This window comes from Miniopterus natalensis, chromosome 2, assembly GCF_054644295.1.
Source record: "Miniopterus natalensis isolate mMinNat1 chromosome 2, mMinNat1.hap1, whole genome shotgun sequence".
Classification (NCBI taxonomy): Eukaryota; Metazoa; Chordata; class Mammalia; order Chiroptera; family Miniopteridae; genus Miniopterus; species Miniopterus natalensis.
Window position 1 is genome coordinate 57,006,574 of NC_142082.1, and position 20,328 is coordinate 57,026,901.

The window sequence follows — 20,328 nt, forward strand, 5'->3', positions numbered from 1 at the left end:
GGGGGGGAGAAGATAAGTGAAAAGCTAATATTTGTATTATTTATTTTAAAATGGTCATGTATTGTACTATGAAATTCATGACCAATAAATCTGCATTTAAAGTATAGGAATGGGAAAATATATTTTTCCCCTACTTTTCTAAGTTCTGGCTGGACTAATAGTCAAATTAACATGAGACATATTAGCAGGAGAAAAATAACCAAATTTAATATGTATGTACACATGAGGGTTCCATAAGAATAAAAGACGCGGGACAGATAATGCAGTTAAGGCTTATATGCCATCTTTTTTTTTTTTTTTTTTTTTTAAATATATCTTTATTGATTTCAGAGAGAGGAAAGGAGAGGGAGAGAGAGAGAGAAACATCAGTGATGAGGGAGTCATTCATCGGCTGCCTCCTGCCAGCCCCCGACTGGGGATCGAGCCCCCAACCCGGGCATGTGCCCTGACCGGGAATCGAACCCCGATCGCCTGGATCCTAGGTTGATGCTCAACCGCTGAGCCCCGCCCTAGGGGCTTATATGCCATCTTGAACTACTGAGAAAGGGGGAAGTGGTTGTGGTTTGGGACTTCAAAGAGCAGGAAGGCAACTTACATGGAGATAGAAAAGCTAATGTTTAGTGAATAAATGTTTGCTGGGTCATCTTTAACAATGAGACACAGAGCGGACTTTGAAGAAGAGGGCCTTACTAGGTTCTTCTCTACCACACACGTCTTCATATTAAACTCTAGTTACCTTTGATATTGCCGTTCCTGGAGCAGGTCTTCTAAATTCATTTTAAGCAGTTAGGTGGAAGATCTAAGGTCTATCTTAAGTATTTTGTTTAAAAAAACACACAAAAAAAACCAGCTTAAAATAATACCCTAAAGAGGCATATTCTGGGGTGGCAATTGCTCCTCAAAAAGTAAGTTTTTGAATAAAAATAGTTAAATTTTATTTCACATAAAAATTATTTGATAGGCTATCTTTTTTTTATTTTATTATTTTATTTTTTTAAATATATCTTTATTGATTTCAGAGAGAGGAAAGCAGAGGGAGAGAGAGATAGAAACATGAATGATGAGAGAGTCATTGATAGAGCCCACAACCCGGGCATGTGCCCTGACCAGGAACCGAACCCCGATCACCTGGATCCCAGGTCAACGCTCAACCACTGAGCCATGCCCTGCTGGGCGTGATAGGCTATCTTAAGAATACTTAAAATGATTTTTTTAATTTTTATTGAATTTTTGGGGTGGACATTAATAAAATTATATAGGGTTTCAAGTGTATAATTCTATAACACATCATCTGTATATTGTGTTGTGTTCACCATCCAAAGTCAAGTCTCTTTCCATCACCATTTCTCCCCCTTTACCCTCTTCTACCTCCTGCACTACCTCCCTCCCCTCTACCCCCTTTTCCTCTTATAATCGCCATACTGTTTCTGTGTCTATGAGTCTTTTTTTATTTTTGCTTAATCCCTTCACCATGATTTCACCCAGCTCCCCAACAGCCCTCCTGACAACTGTTTAAATTGTTTTTTATTTCAACCTGGGTTTTTATTCAATGATGTTCCTAAAGTTATATATTCCTATTGAGGTATCTCTGCAAAATTCAAATCCTTCACAATGCCATGGTTTACTTATTTTTATTTATTTATTTTAGTAATTCAAGCAGCCTACAGTTATATATTATTCAATACCTGGGCAGATTAAGTACACATTAAATTTATGTATAAGGATTAAACATATGATCTTTAAAGACAAAATATTCCATATTCCCCAATGAATAAAGAAACAAATATTTATGCTAAAATTGTAATTTACTAAAATAAGCTGTGGCTTATATTATTAAGCCTTCTTATTACCTCTACATTTGGCCTTTTGAAGTATTTTCAATGATTTGCTCTAGAGTAACATTTCCCAACACTTTGTCCCTGGGCAGATATTACTAACTGATATTCATCACAAAAGTGTTCATGTAAAAATAAGTTTATAAACTCACTTGCTGTATTCCCATTTTGAAATTTCACAGCACAGATCATCACAATAAAGTATCTCAAATCTCCTAATAAAGAGAGTCTCTTAATTTGAATTTGTGAAATCCTGGATTTTCTGAAGAACCTGTATTTTAAGCAATAGCTATTAAAATCTCATGGAAAGAATTATCTACAGAACACACTAGGGAAGCACAGTTCTGGGCGGTTCCATTTTAAAAAGTTTTGGAGTTCTTAATAGTAAAGGTTTTAAACAGTGGATTTTCATTTAGAGTAAATTATCCTAAATTAAGGTGTTCTAGGTGTGTTAATATTTAAGAAATTGGCTTTCTTCCATTTCTGTGAGAATGTCTACTATAAAGTAGCCTGAAAAATTGGCTTTGCTGAACTGGAAAAGCAGCATATTCACTGAATTCAATAAGCTGACCTATGAAGACCTGGAAATAGAGTCATAAATAATAATAAGTGTGTTATTCTCAATTCAGTCAGCTGTGGGGTTTTTCCAAACCATTAAACAACTTCCCAATTTGCTACAATTCAGCACAAGTGCTGTAATCTTTTTTAAAGGAGGCTAAAAATAAGAAATGGCAAATATATGGGAAGAATTTAGGAAGTTATGAATATTTAATCACCAGGAATACCTGAAACCTGATTTCAATGAGTAGTCACTCATAATATTCATCTATTATAAAAATAAAAGATAGGATTTTATCCTACTAGATTTCACTTCACACTAATATGCGTTCATGCTAATGTTTGTTATTCTTGGCATATGCTAAAATACATATAAAACTGGGAAGATAAATAGGTTATGCCTGAAATGCAAAGATCTATTTAAATGATAAATGCCTATTTCATCTGATTGGTCAATTTTTTAGGAAAGTAGAATACTATTTTGTCACTACCCCATGTCTATGTGTTTTTTCTTGACATAAAGTCTTAAACAGCTATTATATTTTTATTTCATGTGTTAACCAAGCTTTTTATTTTTTGTAAGTGTACTTTAGAAAGTTTTAAATCTCCTTTAGATTAGGTGTTATTATTCTTTTAAAGTGCACTCCATAATAACTGCCTAACTCCAGTGGCATCTTTCTGCACCTGTATCCATTCTTCACAGTGCTTCCAGAGTGAGCTTGTAAAACACAGATTTAATTATAATGTTCAGCGGCTTTGGAATGAACACATCATATACATATAAACCATATCATATTCTAAGCATTACATACATTATTCTTTGTTTCAACCTTCTTTCACATAGTTATTGATCTACTTGTAGAACATAAGTCTTTTTTTAAAATTTATCTTTATTGTTGAAAGTATGACAGATGTCCCCTTTTTCCTCCATTGATCCCCTCCACCCTGCACCCACCCAACCCCCAGGTCTTCCCCATAATAATGTCTGTGTCCATGGGTTATGCATATAAGCATATAAGTTCTTTGATTACTCTCTCCCCACCCATTCCCCCTCCCTGCCTTCCCTCTGAGATCCCTCAGTCTGTCCCATGCTCTATGTCTCTGGATCTATTCTGTTCATCAGTTTATTTTGTTTATTATATTGCACATATGAGTGAGATCATGTGGTACTTGTCTTTCTCTGACTGGCTTATTTTGCTTAGCATAATACTCTCCAGTTCCATCCATATTGTCTCAAAAAGTGTGTTCCTAGCTGCACAATTTACACTAGTTAAGATCTGGAAACAGTCCAAGTGCTCATCAGTAGGTGAGTGGAAAAAAAGCTGATACTTTACACCATGGGATACCATGCAGCTGTAACATAGTCTTTAAAAAAAAAATTCTGGTTGAGCACATGCTTCTACTTCCATACCATAACCTCATACTGAGAGATGCACACACTTGATTACCTGGTTCTCCATTAAAAACTCAACTTGAGATTGACTTTCCAAAGAGGTACTTACTTGACTACTTGTACCCATTTCACAGATGGAGGCTCCTCCTCAATGTTCCCACAGCACCCTGTTTACACTCTTTTACTAATACTGTAATATTTTATTCAGTTAGAAGTGTGTGTCTACTTAGCCTAATATACTGTAAGTTCCTTAAGATCGTATCTGTAGCATACGGCACACATTGGGCATCTAATAACTGCCTTTTTCAATGTAAGTGACTTTTGAAAACAGTTATCAATATTTTTATAGCTAAATTTTAAAAAGATCACTCCAAACTATGTCTTTTTCTGTCTTACTTATTTCATTTAGCATGATGTTCTCAGGTTTCATACATGTTGTCACAAATGGCAGTATTTCATCTTTTCTTATGGCTGAATAGTATTCCATTGTATAGTATGTGTACCACATCTTCTTTATACAGTCCTCTATTGAGGGATAATTCAGTTGTTTTCATGTTTTAGCCATCGTGAATAATCCTTCAATGAATATAAGGGTGCATATATCTTTGCAAATAAATGTTTCCAAATTTTTCAGCAAGTTGCTGGGTCATATGGTAACTCTATTCTAATTTTTTTTTTTACTTATCACCCAAGGATATTTTCCTTCCATTGCTTTTTCAGAGAGAGTGGAAGCTAGAGAGAGAGAGAGAGAGAGGAACATCAATGTGAGAGAGAGACATACATTGGTTGCCTCCCTCACAGGCCTGACAGGGACCAAGGATGGAGCCTGAAACCAAGGTATATGCCCTTGGCCCGAATTGAACCCAGGACCCTTCAGTCTGAGGACTGATACTCTAACCAGTGGGCCAAACCAGCTAAGGCTATTCTAAATTTTTTGAGGAACTGCCACACTGTTTTCCGTAGTGGCTACACCAGTTTACATTCCTAAAAGTAGTGAATGAGGGTTCCTTTTCCTCCACAACCTCTCCAACACTTGTTATTACTTATTCATAATAACCTTTCTAACAGGTATGAGGTGGTATCTCATTGCAGTTTTGATTTGCATTTTCCTAATAGCTAGTGAAGTTGAGCATCTTTTCATATATCTGTTGGCTGTTTGTATGTCTTCTTGGGAGAAGTGTCTGTTCAGGTCCTCCGCCCATATTTTAATTGTTTGTTTGTTTGTTTGTTTGGTGTTGTATGAGTTTGTTTGCATTGTATGAGTTCTTTATATATTTTGGATATTAACCCCTTGTTGGAGCTGTTGTTTGCAAATATCTTCTCCCATTCTGTTTGTTGCCTTTTTGTTTTGTTGGTGGTTTTTTTGCTGTGCAGAAATTTTTTAGCTTGATATAGTTCTATTCATTTACTTGTGCCTTTGCTTTCTTTGCCTTTCGGTTTTTGATAAATATTATTACTTTGAATTTTACAAGATTTCCTTTTATCCTCTGGACCTGAGATCTTCTTGAATATCCTTTACTTCTCTCCATACCTGGCAAACAGGTATTTATCCTTATTGATTCAGGTTAAGAAAGATCCCTTGTTAGATTCCTTCCCACATAACATTTGGCTAAGCATGTCTTTCTGTTTCTTAGAGCAATTTGCCCATATTTATATTAGTAGTTATCATTACTAATAGAACATTTTAGCTATATTACTATAGATATATCCCCTTTTCTTAGTAAATTATGACATCTTTGAGTTAAAGAATTATATTTATGTTTATGTTCCTACAATAGTTCCTCTAAAATTCTCTGAATATAATAAATATCTATTACACCAATTAATTAAATGCACCCTCCTGAATGTTAGAAATATTCATTTTAACTCATTTCTACCAAGAGAGATGTCATTTAATTTTTGTAACTGATGTCATCTTGTGGTTAAGCTTCTATTCCTATTGATGGAAGAATAATTTATACATAATAGTCAGAAAATATAGAAAAAATGACAACTATGACTCTTCAGGAAACGGAAAATTCCAAGTTCATGTTAAGGCTGTCTCTTCTCTCTCAAGGAAGGGATCTCTTAACCAATATTCTCTCTCCCTAAAGTGTTGTCTGTTGAAAAGGATGTTTATATTTGTTTTTGTTTTGTTTTTAAATATATCTTTATTGATTTCAGAGAGAGGAAGGGAGAGGGAGAGACAGAGATAGAAACATCAATGATGAGAGAGTCATTGATCGAGCCCACAACCGGGGCATGTGCCCTGACCGGGAATCAAACCCCGATCGCCTGGATCCTAGGTCAACGCTCAACCGCTGAGCCACGCTTGGCCGGGCTGTTTATATGTTTTTACAATGGTAGCGATGTTTATCTTGCACACACTCTTCTCTGGGTCTTGATGGACTCTCAAATTTTAAATACATATATGATACAGTATTATTAACTATAGTCACTATGCTGTACATTACATCCCCAGACTTTTATTTATTTATTTATTTATTTATTTATTTATTTATTTATTATTTATTTTATAACTGGAATTTTGTACCTTTTGACCACCTTCACCAATTTTGGCCACTCACCCTTACCTCTTATCTCTGGAAACCACCAATCTGTTTTTTGTTTGTATGAGTTCAGGATTTTTTTAGAGTCCACATATAAGTAAGATCATATGGTATTTGTCTTTCTATGTCTTACTTGTGTCACTTAGCATTAGTATAATGCCCTCAATGTCCAACCATTCTATTACAAATGTCAGGGTTTTCTTCTTTTTTAAAGCTGAATAATATTTCATTGTACATGCATATATATCACCTTTTCTGTATCCATTCATCTATCATGGACACAGGTTGCTTCCATGTCTTGGCTACTGTAAATAGCACTGCATTGAGGATGGGGGTGCAGATATCCTTTTGAGCTAGTGTTTTTTATTTTCTTTGGATAAATACCCAGAATTGGAATTGCTTAATCTAGTTAATAGCTCTTTAAACAATTATCTTTCAGCATATATATATATATATATATATATATATATATATATATATATATATATATATATATATATATATATATATACATGAAGTTGACTAATGTATTTTGTAATACTTTCAACTGCTATTTAAGTCCAGAAGTGTTATATGCAAAGAATAGAAGAAGAGTGAATAGTTTTATGATTCTTGTTTTGAAAAGGTCAACCAACAAAAAGCAGTGCTATTGGATAAAAATATATTAGGCTTTTCATCACAGCTTAATATACCCTACTTAACTATAATTACTAGACAATAATAATATATACCCCATAATAATGTATATTATAAATTATTAAGTTAGGAACTTATACATTACTTTTTTGTATACCTCAAAGTGTCTGGCCTTTAGTATCAAGATTAATAAACTTATATTTTCTTTTACCCCTGAAGTGTGTTCAGTCAAGGTGTTTGAACAATTCATCTCATGCGTAAATTTTAGAAACTCTACAAGAGTGAATGCCCCGTGGAATTTGCATCACTGGGGAGAATTATTTTAATCCCTTATTGACTTGCAAGATGCATTTACCTTGATGTTTTCACAGAAATTTATTTCACTGATGATGATCAAAAGAGGTGCGGTGGGCTTTGATCAGAGTAAATCTAAAGAAAGCTGGGAATCTGCAAATATGCAGTGATTAAAATTCTATCTCCGTGTTCTCTTAGTGAAATGAGTGAAGTAAAATATGACTGACACCTTGTAATTGCTGTGAGAGAAATTAAAAGTTTTTATTTATAGATAATGGAGATAAGGTTAAAGCAAAATAAAAATTTCATGCTAGGTCAACGTTATTATTGAAATTGGGGGATCCAGTTTTCCAAATAGTAATGATGTAGTCTCTTCAATTGCTTTCTTGCAGATTTCTGTCAAAAAACTTCCAGGAGCATCATTTGCTTCTTACCATCAGAATTAATGTCTCTGTGATAAAATATGGAAGAAGCAGAGGAGAACTTTTCTATCTTTCTTATAGCACCAGGTGCTCTTTACAGGCTCAAGGAAGTTACTTTAGGACATAGTGTGTAGGCCCCTTACAGATATGTCCCACACAAGGAAGGTATACTTGAGAATAACCCTTGCACTTAGTCCATTGCACTTGTTAGCTATGGTTAAGGTGTGGGCATTATCTCCTAACTCAGAAAAATTTCATGTTAGAAAAATGTACAGAAATGCAGGATCACACGGAATATCACAACTGAATTTTATTCTTTCAGGAGTATTTTGCTTATCACAAGATGGTTTGCATTCAGGTTATGATTTGAGTACCTCATTGAACTATAATACAGTTAATCAATTTTAGGCATGCTACACATCTTTAGAAAGGAAGGGGAGGTTTAGAAAAACTAAGTAGCAAGGCAAATACAAATGTCTATTAATAATTTCATTCTAGAAAAAGAAATTTTATTGATGTATAAATAATTTTTATCAAACAATATGATAATGTTCTCAGGTACAGTATCACTAAAAGCAAATAGTGGGCCTTATATATCTCTCTGTCACACAGGCTATAATACAAACATATTCTAATATGCATTTAACACGTTGAAAGTTGTCACTGCATGCAACTCAAACATTAAGAAAGCCTTCAATAAATTAAGTGCAATAGAATAAGCAAATCTCTCTATCACAAATTTCATGATGTCCTCAAAAAGAACAAAGGTGCAGTTCTTCTCAATTTGAGTCTGTGTCTGACTCCTCACTGAGATGGCAAAGATGACTTACCAATCACTATGATCTGTGTTTCTCAACCAGAAATGTTTTTGTGAATAATCTAAAAGAATGAACACAAATAATGGTCTCAGAAGAATTTGTGCACATTTGAACATGTTCTTTTTCAGTTATTCTCTTGCAAAATAAGATTATAAAAGCAGAATTTTATAAAGATATACTCTTCCAGATTTCACCTTTATAATAAAATAAATACAGTTAATATTTAGAAATGGGACAACTATATATAAAACCACAAAAGCAAGATAAAAATCGTATATTTTTCTATTGGTGACTTCTAAGTGCAAATGGCACAGTACTAGCACATGAATTAAGGAAATCACAGATAACAATCTAAGTCCTAAGCATATTGATTTATATGTGAAAAGACAAACTTTTAAAAGTTCATAGAAAGCACAGGTAAAACAAGTTGAGTAACTAAAAGTCAGAGTTCAAAGACTTAAAAATCATATTAAAAATGTAATAAATTTTTCATGTGGGAGATAAATAGAATAGCCTTGTCAAAGTAGAAGGTCAGTCTGGAGATACAGTGAGAAATGAACATCAATTAGGCGTTTTAAGTTAATTAAGAAAATACTTTCAATTGTAATGCAAGACATTAACACAAGAGAGCAAGACAGTAAATTTTGAATGTTTATGTTTTAGGGCACTATGTGGAAATAGTATGAATTTGTTGATGATTTTTTGTGCCACATACAAGATTTCAAATTATTAATCTTCCTAAAAAATTTAGAAAAGAGATAAGAATGTCAACCAGTGAGATGGCTTTTGGAAGAGAAAGGGAATAGTGTACAAGATCCCAAATTATTTGTATAATGTAATTTTGCTATTGACTATGACTGGAAATGAGCATGCCATCAGCTGAATATGGGATAAATCATTTAAAAATATAAATATTTGGTTAGTGGTTGAGCAAAGATATTTCTGAAAGACCATAAGTGTTTATGAAGATGATTAATTTATGCAAGTAACTCGAGATATAATATTGAATATATTTTTGCCTATACATTGTATATTTTAAAACTTCAATACTGAATACATTATTTTAAAATAAATTAATAGATTATAATTAATAGATTATAATTAAAGTAAGTGATCAATCATTTAAATAGTTATGGAGCAATTCCTAGAACCCTATATCCCTGATAATGTTACCAAGTAAGAGTTGCCAAAGATTTCTCCTGATTTCCTGTAAGTTTATGACTTAGCATGACTAATAAACCCTTAAGTGACTACACAGATGGCAAATGATTAAAGTTTTTATGACCAATGAAAACAAATTGTGTTGACTGAGGCCTGAGCAATTAGGTAAGTCTTCAATTAAGGAAAATAACAAACTGGGCTCTAAAAATTGGGTCATAATTTAATGGAAGCCTCAGAGGGAAAAGGCATTACAGATATTACACAGATATTCCTTTAAAAAAAAAAAAAAAAAAAAGCATGATCTGCTCATATGAAAGAGATCAAAAGAACTAAATTATGAAACAGAATAATGTGCACTATTGTTGAAAGTGCATAAATAAAGAGCTAATATGGACTTGTATTATATAATTTTTGGAGTGCTGGTCAGAAGATGTTGAATAATGTCTTGCAAACTAAGAATATAATGCATGGTTTTGAACAAAGCCTAGACATGAATAAATTAATCAAAGTTTTCTAAGAGGTGGGAAGGAGGGTGCACTTGAGTAGAATAAATTACTGATGAGAGAGACTGCAGATATCTGGGACCTATTGCAGTACCCAGCACAAAATTGGTGCTGACTAGATATTTGCTGAATGTATGAATGAACAAATGAATGAATGAATGAATGAATGAATGAATGAATGAATGAGTACAAAGTTCAGAGCCTACTTAGAATTCAGTGAAATTTTTCAAGTAGGGAAGAAGATCAATTATTTCAGTTTTAGAAATTCTGAGCTCTCAAAATACCTATGAGAGTGCAAACCCATATTACATAAATAAGAGTTAATCATAAATTATAGCAGCATAAAACCCATTTCATTCATTGCTATTAAGAACTATTATTTGAGTTAATTTTTTGAGCTCTACTTGTTTTGATTATGTCATTATCCTTCTTTATTTGTACTGTCAACTTAGCCAATTTTCATCTTAAGGCAATCAAATCTTTCTCTATTCAGAATAAAATTAATGAACCTGCACCTTATTTCATAGGCGCTTTCTTTTTGCTTTTACAAACACTTAAGCAAAAATCATCCAGCTGTACCTGATGTAAGCTTTAGCTTGTCAGTAATTTGTGTTTTCCTTTTTGAAATGATGGCACTGAAAGAGTACATGGAAAGCACTATTATATCTACTTTTCTCATTTATTTAAAAATAGAAATATTATCCTCAAATAATTTAGCAAGAATAGGGGTTATTACAGTAAAAAGACAAGAAAATATTTCAGTCTCTTAGATTTCATGATTCTATCCTTTGTCAAAATTATTTTCAACTAATCTTAATGGGACTTTAAGTATAACATGAGGACCTATCTAGTCATATTGATGAGTTTCTTTCAGGCTGCAGATTGATAGCCTAGCAACAGTTGAGCTGTTTTCTCTTTGTGCAAGCTCATACTCTTCCAGTCTCAGCAGAAGCTCATATAATAACTGAGGAAGTGCTATAAGCATTGGTGAACCAACTAACTTAAATTGCCAAATTTTCAGTTCACGTGTCCATTTTCCTCTATGTCTTTGAAAATCTGTCTGAAAGGGAGTACATACACAGAAAACTTTACTAAGCATGAGATAGTTTATGTTTTCCCTTGTGAAGTGGGACAGCCTTACCTATGTCCTCACTATTTCTTGTGTTGCTACAAGTTTTTTGATAATTGAGCTTTCTCTTTTCACAAGCACCTTACACAGTTAAACAGGTCATTTAGCATTGAGTGCAATCATTTAATCATTGTTTCCCTGTGGAATGTCTGAGAAACTTCTTAATAAAAATATCTGAAAATATTTTATTTTTATCGGACTTATTTATAATTCACTGATGTAGAAATTCATTTTTCATGCAGCTACAACATATAATATTTTATCATTCCTCTTATTCATTTTGCCAAGCAGAAAACTCGAAAGAATATGTATGACACTGGTACTTGTTCTGTAAAGACTGTCACTTCTAATAAGATTCAAATTTGTTTTATGGATTCAAATTCTGTAAGTTTATTTTTTCTCACAAGACCCAGTAGCAAAACAAAACTGAAATATTATGCAATAATATGGAGTAAATGAAATATTGTCACATTCATATGAATGTGAGACTTTTTTTCATAACCTTAATAGCCCAAGGATATGGTGTTAGAAGAGACAATACTTTCTTTGGTCCATGGTAAGTTTAAATTTATCTTTTCTTAGGTGTTTATTCACTATTGCATTCCATTTTTCAATGGATTCCCTGACCATATGGAAGGTGTTTCCTATGCTTTGTACAGATTTTATTTGCCTTTCAAAGTATGCCTTTTTTCATGCAGTATTACTGTCACTTAAAAACAACTTGCAATATAGATATTCTCTTATTTATGGGAGGATGTTGCTGTAATATTTGCTTAATAACATTACTTTATGATATTTCAAGAAGGTTATCAATAATTCTAATTTTTGTAATGCAAATCATTTCTGACTTTTAGTTTAAAATTAGTTGTATTCCCTTTATGTAATAAGAGTAGGTTGTGTAACACAAATAAATGCATGAATTTGATTTTGTTTTCTTATGATAAGAAAAGAGTTACTCAGAATATTTAGTATCTACATATGCAAATTAGTGCAGAGAATCAAGATAAAGATTCTCTCCAAGAGAGTACATTCTTTGACATCTTAAGGTAAATTATACAGGAAGACAATTTTTTGAATGATATGAACGTTTATTTTATTTTCATATTTGGAGTTTGGAAAAACAATGCAAAATCCAGCACTTGAATAATACATTCCATGTTTATGAAGCAATAGTTTTAGAATTATAATTTTCTATATATTGCAAACAGTTGAAATAAATTCATCTAAATATTCTTAGAAAACTGAGGTTTGAGGAGTGTCTACTTGTACACACTCAGAATTAAAACACTCATCAATATTTTCACGTTGTTAAATACATAGCTATTTTAAGCATGTGATTCAATTTCTCAAAAAATGAACAATCAAATTATTTGTACTTTAATAACAAATGTGATGATCATTTCTGAAAACTGTTGTTTTAATAATTGCATTTCTTTTTAATTTTTCTAATCAAAGCAAAGTTAGTGATAAAACCAATGGAACTTGAACAATTCATAAAAAAGAAAAAGTTTTAATGCATACAATTATAAATAATATATTTTAATCAAAATTGAATGACATTTCTGGCAAATGGAATGCTCTGACAAAGTTACTGTTGAGCATTTTAACTATTAATGTATAAATTATTCTGATTTTTCATATTATTCAACGCTGAATATCATACACAGTGTTCTCATATTAAGTTTCTTGACCATGCTCTATTCTGCAGCTACAATTTAACCCTATAACTCACTGGTTGTTGTTAAGTCACAAAGAAAAACCTATCAAGGTTACAAAGAAATAGAGTGTATTTGCAAAAAGTGACTGCCAAAGATCAACCTCTTAAAATAGCATGTAGTTTTAGTTGTTAATATACCTTCCGCTACCCTTCTTCATATTGTGTCGCAGGATTTTTTATTTTTTATATATCTTTTAGATGACAAACTATTCTGAAACATTATTGATTTGTAGATGGTAGAATATTTTCTTGAGGTTTAATATACACTTATCCTCTTATAAGGAGGTAGTTGATGATTATTCTAAGTTTTAGAACGTTCTGCCCAGCCAGTGTGGCTCAGTTACTGAGTGTTGACCCAGGCACCAAGAGGTCCCAGTTTGATTCCTGGTCAGGGCACATAATCCCCACATGCAGGCCCGATCCCCAGTAGGGGGCATGCAAGAGGCAGCCAATCCATGTTTCTCATCGAGTTTCTCTCTCTCCCTCTTCCTTCCTTTCTCTCTAAAAAATCAATAAAAATATGTTTTTTTAAAAGGACGTTCTAACAGTGAAGATATTGAGAAACTTTCAAGGGAATTTATTTTTGGAAATTGAATTATGCTATGATTATCCCTGATTGCATAGAGTATTGGTATGTAGTATCTTAAGAACCAAATATAATTGTAGACTACTATTGTACAAATGCTTGTACAATAAACTTGTACAATATTTCTAAGTAATATACAGTTATTGAAGCATATTGATATTTTTCTAAGTTTGACAAGCAAAGAAACTGTCACAATAGTTCAGGTTTCATGGAAAATTAAAGAATTTAAAAAAACATACTTATTTATAAGGAGGATCAATATTTGTGTTAATCTTGGATCATTATAGAAAATCTAGACAATTGAGTTTAAAAGTCAGCTTAATCATTTTATTAATCTGAATTTGTTCCTTACTTTGTTGTTGTTGTTGTTTTGTTATTGTTGCTTTTTAAAGTTTATAAAGACTACAAGGCCCTTGTTAGAAATAGATATTTTTTTTGGTGGTTAAAAATAACAGTGTTACTAAAACAGTAAAATAGTGATCATTTTAAAAATGTCCACTAGAGACCCCTCATTCTATTCCATATCATCTTTTCTTTACTTTTTTAGAAAGTTTTAAAATATGTATTATTGAATTTATTGGAGTGGCATTGGTTAATAAAATTATATAGGTTTCAGGTGTACAATTCTCTAATACATCATCTGCATTTTGTACTGTGTGTTCACCACTCCACGTCCAGTCTCCTTTCATCACCATTTATCCCCCTTTACCCTTTCTGCCTCTTTCCAACCCCATTTCCCTCTTGTAATCAGCATACTACTATCTGTGTCTATGAGTTGTTTTTGTTTTTATTTTTTGTTTTTCTATTTTTTAATTTTTTATTGCTTAATCCCTTCACTTTAATCTATTTTTTTTCTTATTTAGTGTTTAGAATGAAATTTGGCAGGGAGGCAACTCAGGTTTAATATATGAGATGAGAAACATAGCCTGGACTTAATTAAACATCTTCCCCTCCATATTCCAAAGCACCTGGTAACTAATTCCTTATATTCCAATTCAGCCTCAGAATTTCTCAGTTTATCTTTCCCACCTCTTATATGTTTTTTACATTCTTTGTGGCATCTCCAACAGTAACTTATGTATTAAAGTGGCTATTAAATTTACTTAAGGTTAAATTTATAACATTAAAAGTAATTATTTAATTGTATGCTGCCATCATATATTAATATACTCACTCAATAAACATTAGTGTTCAGATGTGGGACAATTTCCTACGAGTGTTGGAGAAAAGGTCAATGAGCCAATGTTAACTTCTTTGTTAGTTACTTATACATTTTCTAAATCTATGTGACAGATTTAACTGTCACTGAAAATGACACATTGATTCATTAAGAAAGAGTATGTGATACTGAAAGAATCAAGAAATAAGAGAATGTAAAGAGTAACAGAGGAAGAAGAAAGTAAAGCAGACTATAGATGTGTTCAAAGAAAAGTACACAGAATATATAGGGATGAAAAGCTGGTGCGAGCAAGAGAGACATAATGTACCTTAAAACTGCTGATCTCACTCTATTGTTCTTTCAGGTGCTGGAGTTTGAAAATAAATTTTTAGCTTCACTATTGGAAGCTATTTATTTGCCTTTTAAAATTTGTATTGCATTTTTTTCTAATCTGCAAAGCATTTAAGCTGTATCTGGAATATCTTAAAGTAAGTACATAAATACAGAGTGGGGCAAAATTAGGTTTACAGTTGTGCATACATGAAACACAGAATTTATTCCTGTATTATTATTCATGAATTATTGTATTATTTGCCATACGAACAACTGTAAATGTACTTTGGCCCCACCCAGTATGCATGATAGGATTGTTATGAACTAATTTGAAGATTACTTTTTAATTTCCTTCACCAGACATGTTTATGGCCAACATAGGCAACTATATTTGATTTATAAACAGATTTTGTAAGAGAAAAAATTAGAAAAAGAGATCTCTAGAAGTTCCTTTATAGTCTGTGTAATAAAGTGATAATAAATAATATTGAATGGAAAACATATCCATTCTGTTTCTCTTAGAAGGCATGCATCTTACTTATATTTACTTGTCAATGTAATTAATTCTTATTACATTCTGTATACCTCTCAACAAAGGGGTAATATCATAAACATCAAGTTTCTAATTCTAACTACTGATGTCATATGTACATTTCTAGAAAACATTATTAACGTATATGTGTGTTATTTACAGATATTGGCTGACCTAGAAAACCATGCGTTATTTAAGAATGATCTGGAATGTCAAAAGTTGATTCTGGAAGCAATGAAATATCATCTATTGCCAGAAAGAAGAACTTTAATGCAAAGTCCAAGAACTAAACCTAGAAAATCTACAGTTGGAACTCTGTATGCTGTCGGAGGAATGGATAACAACAAAGGTATGTCACTCTAGATCTATTTATAATGCATACTCTGTATCTCACCATCACATCACTTTAACATTGCAACCTGTATAATACCTACAACCTTCTCACAAACTTAGTTTTATCCTTTAAGATTTAAGATTAAGGGAACCATTTAAAAACACCTCTTATTTTCAGTCTGTAGTTGCTACCTCTGCTTCTTATTTATCTTTAAACCCTTTTTTTCTTATGCATTATGTTCAAATTTCATATGAAACAAAATGGGATTTAGAGCACTTAGAAAACACAGGCCAAATAGTTTTTGGATATATTTAGAACTGTATTTCCATTCCAAGTAAAAGAAAGTAATGTTGCCAGGTACTTGCTTGCTGAAAGCAATATTATGTAGAAATTTTCTGCTTACGAGCAGTTTAGAATTTCACACAGAAGCCAGTCAAGTAAATAGACAATTATAATTTGGTGTAAAAATTGTGGCAGTTATAATTTGCAAATTTAATAGATTTAACAATTTTGGCCTTCAAAAGGAAGTGAATGATTTGTTTAAAAAATTGAAAACATATGCTTGAAGGTTTTGCTCTTGCATTTCTTAGTGGAAAAGTATGTCTATTAATATTTTTCCTCCTCAGACTTTCTTAGATGGGTCTTAATTTTCTTGAACAAGTCCAGAAGACAAATAATATGTGTCATATGGCTGTGCCTAATAATTGATATATTTATACATAATATATTTAAAGCTCATGTAAAAAAATGCAAGCAACAGTGTGATCACCTACTCAGCCACTTCTAAAGAAGCTTTGTTATGAAAGAATCAGAAGGAAGCAAGAAAACTTACTTCAACCTCTGTGGAGTAAGATCCTAATAATGGCTAATAATTAACGTAATTAGAAGACAAGCTAATATCATTAATAGGAAATTACACATTCCCATTTTAGTCTTGATGGACATATCTTGTAGATATTAGATGCTTTTAACTAGTTTAATTATTTTGAAAAAAACAACTCCTGTTTACTGGGATATTGAGCTCTAGTAATTATCACATAAAATGAGCAATAGAGCATTAACATAAAAAGGGTAACTATCGGTTTAAAAGTTTAAATAATGTGTTGCTTTAAGAACTAAGAAAATGGCATTCATCTCACTCCCTTTTTCTCTCTCTGCTTCCCTGTCTCCGTTTCCTCCTTTTCTCTCTCCTTAATATGTGTTATTACTTTAAGAGAACGTGTCAGAAGTTTTCAAAGAATGATACAGTGGTTTAAAACCCTCTTTTTTAAAGTGGTAAAAGAGAAAATATCACATACAAATCTAAAGTATTAAGTTGTTAAAAATTGTACTAAGATGTCAAATGATATTTTTTCCAACTAAAAAACAGATGTTAACCTGTATCCATGTTGTCCTTATGAGAATAATAAATAGCCAATAGCATGCACCACATGACATGATTAGCCACCTCTTAGAGTAGAAGAGTGAAACGTTTATTGCAACATTATAACATTCATTTTACTTATAAAAGTAAATTCCCTGTTTTTCAGTGACTTTCAATGAATACATTCATCCAAGTCTCAGAGTTCATAAATGGGCAACAGTTTTATACGTGTTTATCGAATTTTAAACACAAATAAATGGCATTTTTTTAACCATAGTTCATGTTCAATACCATTCTGCCTTAGTCTCAGGTGCACAGCACAGTGGCCAGACAATCATATACTTTACAAAGTGGCCAGTGACATTTGTTTTTAAAGGACACTGTATTCTGCAGGAAGAATGCCCAGACAAGTTCAATTTCATTTGTAAACTTGCACATAACATTTTTATTGTTTTGAAAAATTATTTTTTATTTTTTATTGAATTTATTGGGGTGACATTGGTTAATAAAATCATATAGGTTTCAGGTGTACAATAAAATAATATGTCATCTGTATATTGTGTTATGTGCGCATAACATTTTTTTATTGTTGACAATATTACAGACATTCCCCATTTTTCCTCCATTTGTACACCTCCACTCAACCCCCACCACCCCTCCCCTGGCTTCACTATTCTGTTATCTGTGTCCATGGGCTACATAGATGTGTTCTTTGGCTAATCTCTTCAACTTCTCTTCCAAGTCCCCCCTCCCACCTCCTCTCTGACCTCTGTCAGACTGTTCCATGTATCCATGCCTCTGGTTCTGTTTTTCTTCCTCAGTTTATTTTGTTCATAAAATTTCTTGTATAAGTGAGATCATATGGCTTTTGTCTTTCTCTGGCCCATTTCGCTTAGAATAATAATCTCCAGGTACATCCTTGCTGTCACAAAGGCTGAGTTCCTTCTTTTTTACAGCTGCATAGTATTCCATTGTGTAAATGTCCCACAACTTTTTTATCCAATGTTTTTATTTATTTTATCTTATTTATTTATTTATGGCTTGAACAGAACAATAAACAGTAAATTATTGTTAGTACAAAAAATCACTATACTGTTAAAGAACCAAAGTGCATAACTAATTTGAATTTTTAATCTTGGTGAATTTAATACAATTGTGAGAGCATAAAAAAAGTAAGTTGATGGAGTCTAATTAGTTAAACTGTTTGCCAGGGCTTGAATTTCTTTCATCTTACGCAGTAGTCTTTTGAGATTGAAAGAATTCTTTATAAATGCACTTTCTTAAGAATTATAAATATCTTTCATTTTAGAATTAATACTAATGATTTAGTTATTGAAAACCTTATCCAATAATGTAGAGGTTTAGATGAGTGTTATAATACAGGAAGTTTAAAAAGATTTCCTGCTTAAATCAGAAATAAAACAGAAAAAAATATTTGAAGAACTTTTTAAGAATTCTTAAGAATACTATATCCTTAGCTCTCTATAAGAATTGGATATTAAATATATTTCATAAATGTAGCAAAAAATTTAACAATATCAAATCTCAGAAAACCTGTTTTTTGGTTTTTTGGTTTTTTGGTTTTGTTTTGTTTTGTTTTGTTTTCTTTTTTGAGAAGCAGAAACATATAGAAACCCAATGTATCTATATGACAAAGTATTTAAAGAGTGAATAGGGCATTTTCAAGGTAATTCTTTTTATTTCCATCATGCTTTTACTGCTTAAAGAGTATTTTTCACACCTCATTAATTTGTCTTATCTCTAAATAGGCATTAAGATTTTATCTTAAAATTGTGTTCTGTTTTCTTCAAAGGTATTGAGGCAAAGGAAATAAAAATGTAAAAAAAAAGAAAAAAAAAGAAAATATGTATCATAGTATAGCAAAATGTTGGAATTAATTTTGCATGACTAGTTTGAACAATAATACAATACAAATACTATATGAAATACAATACCTGGTGTCATTTTTTGGAATTATTTACATGTTTATATTATTCCTTAGAAAAGACTATGTAAACATTCCTTGGTTTCCTCTTCAGCTCTGTGATAACTGAGTTACAAAGGCTATCTCATGGGACTGATAAACTATGGGTACAATTTTCTGTAGATATTGTGAAATTTCAGAGCATTGTCCTCTCCTCTCCTTTTTTCTTATACTGACATATGTATACATTCAATAATAGTACACATCTATTTTGTTCCAGGCTCTGTGCTAAGAATTTATGACCATGGTGAACAGTATGCATATGACCCCTGTTTCACAGAGCTGCCAGGTTAATATGTGAAAACAAATAGTAAGCGAAATATTTATGAGTAAAATGAGTGTTACAAGAAGGGAATTGCAAGTGCAATCAGTACAATGCCTGGGAGCCATCCCAGTCTAGGCTAGAAAAATAGGGAGAGTACAAGGCAAGTATTTGAGACTGCTTTTTTTTTTTTTTTCCTAGCTGAAATCTGAAGAATTATTAGACATTAGCTTAGCACATTGTCGAAATGGCAGAGTGGTTGTGGTGTTAAATTCCATACTAGAGGTACATCAAATGTGAAGGTTTAGAGTTGAAGGAGTATGACATCTTCAAAAATAGAGAAAAATCCCTCATGGCTGGAATATAGCCAGTGGGGAGACAAAAGCATGTGAGTAGAGAAAAGACACAAGCAGACTTCACTGAAAGGCTTAACAGGGTCGATTCTGATTTGAACTCCAGAGGTCTTCGAAAGCAGGTGATGTTCCTAGTAGAGACACAGTCTTTGGAATCAGAAAAATGCCTGTTCAAATCCAGGCATGTCATTTAAAATTCCAGTACACTTTGCCCTTTCTCAATATTATATTCTATTTCTGTAAAATTTATGATAATTAAATGAGATAGAGTATGTAAAGAGACTAAACTATTGCAAGGCATTCTAACATGTTTGATACCAAGCAGTAACCTGTGGCTGAACTTCCTAATCATGCTATGGAATAAGGCCAAGTCATCTAAGGAGGCATAAGACTGTATATAGAGGGTT

At 32.2% G+C, this 20,328-nt stretch overlaps 1 protein-coding gene across 2 annotated transcripts in view; it reads left to right on the top strand.

Moving 5' to 3' along the window:
* KLHL1 (kelch like family member 1) overlaps positions 1-20,328 on the top strand; it is a 329,988-nt gene that overhangs the window by 227,734 nt on the left and 81,926 nt on the right. For both annotated transcript variants that reach the window (XM_016216440.2, XM_016216441.2), the window contains one exon: positions 15,788-15,974. In XM_016216440.2, the coding sequence (XP_016071926.2) occupies positions 15,788-15,974 (187 nt within the window). The remainder of the gene's footprint in view (positions 1-15,787; positions 15,975-20,328) is intronic.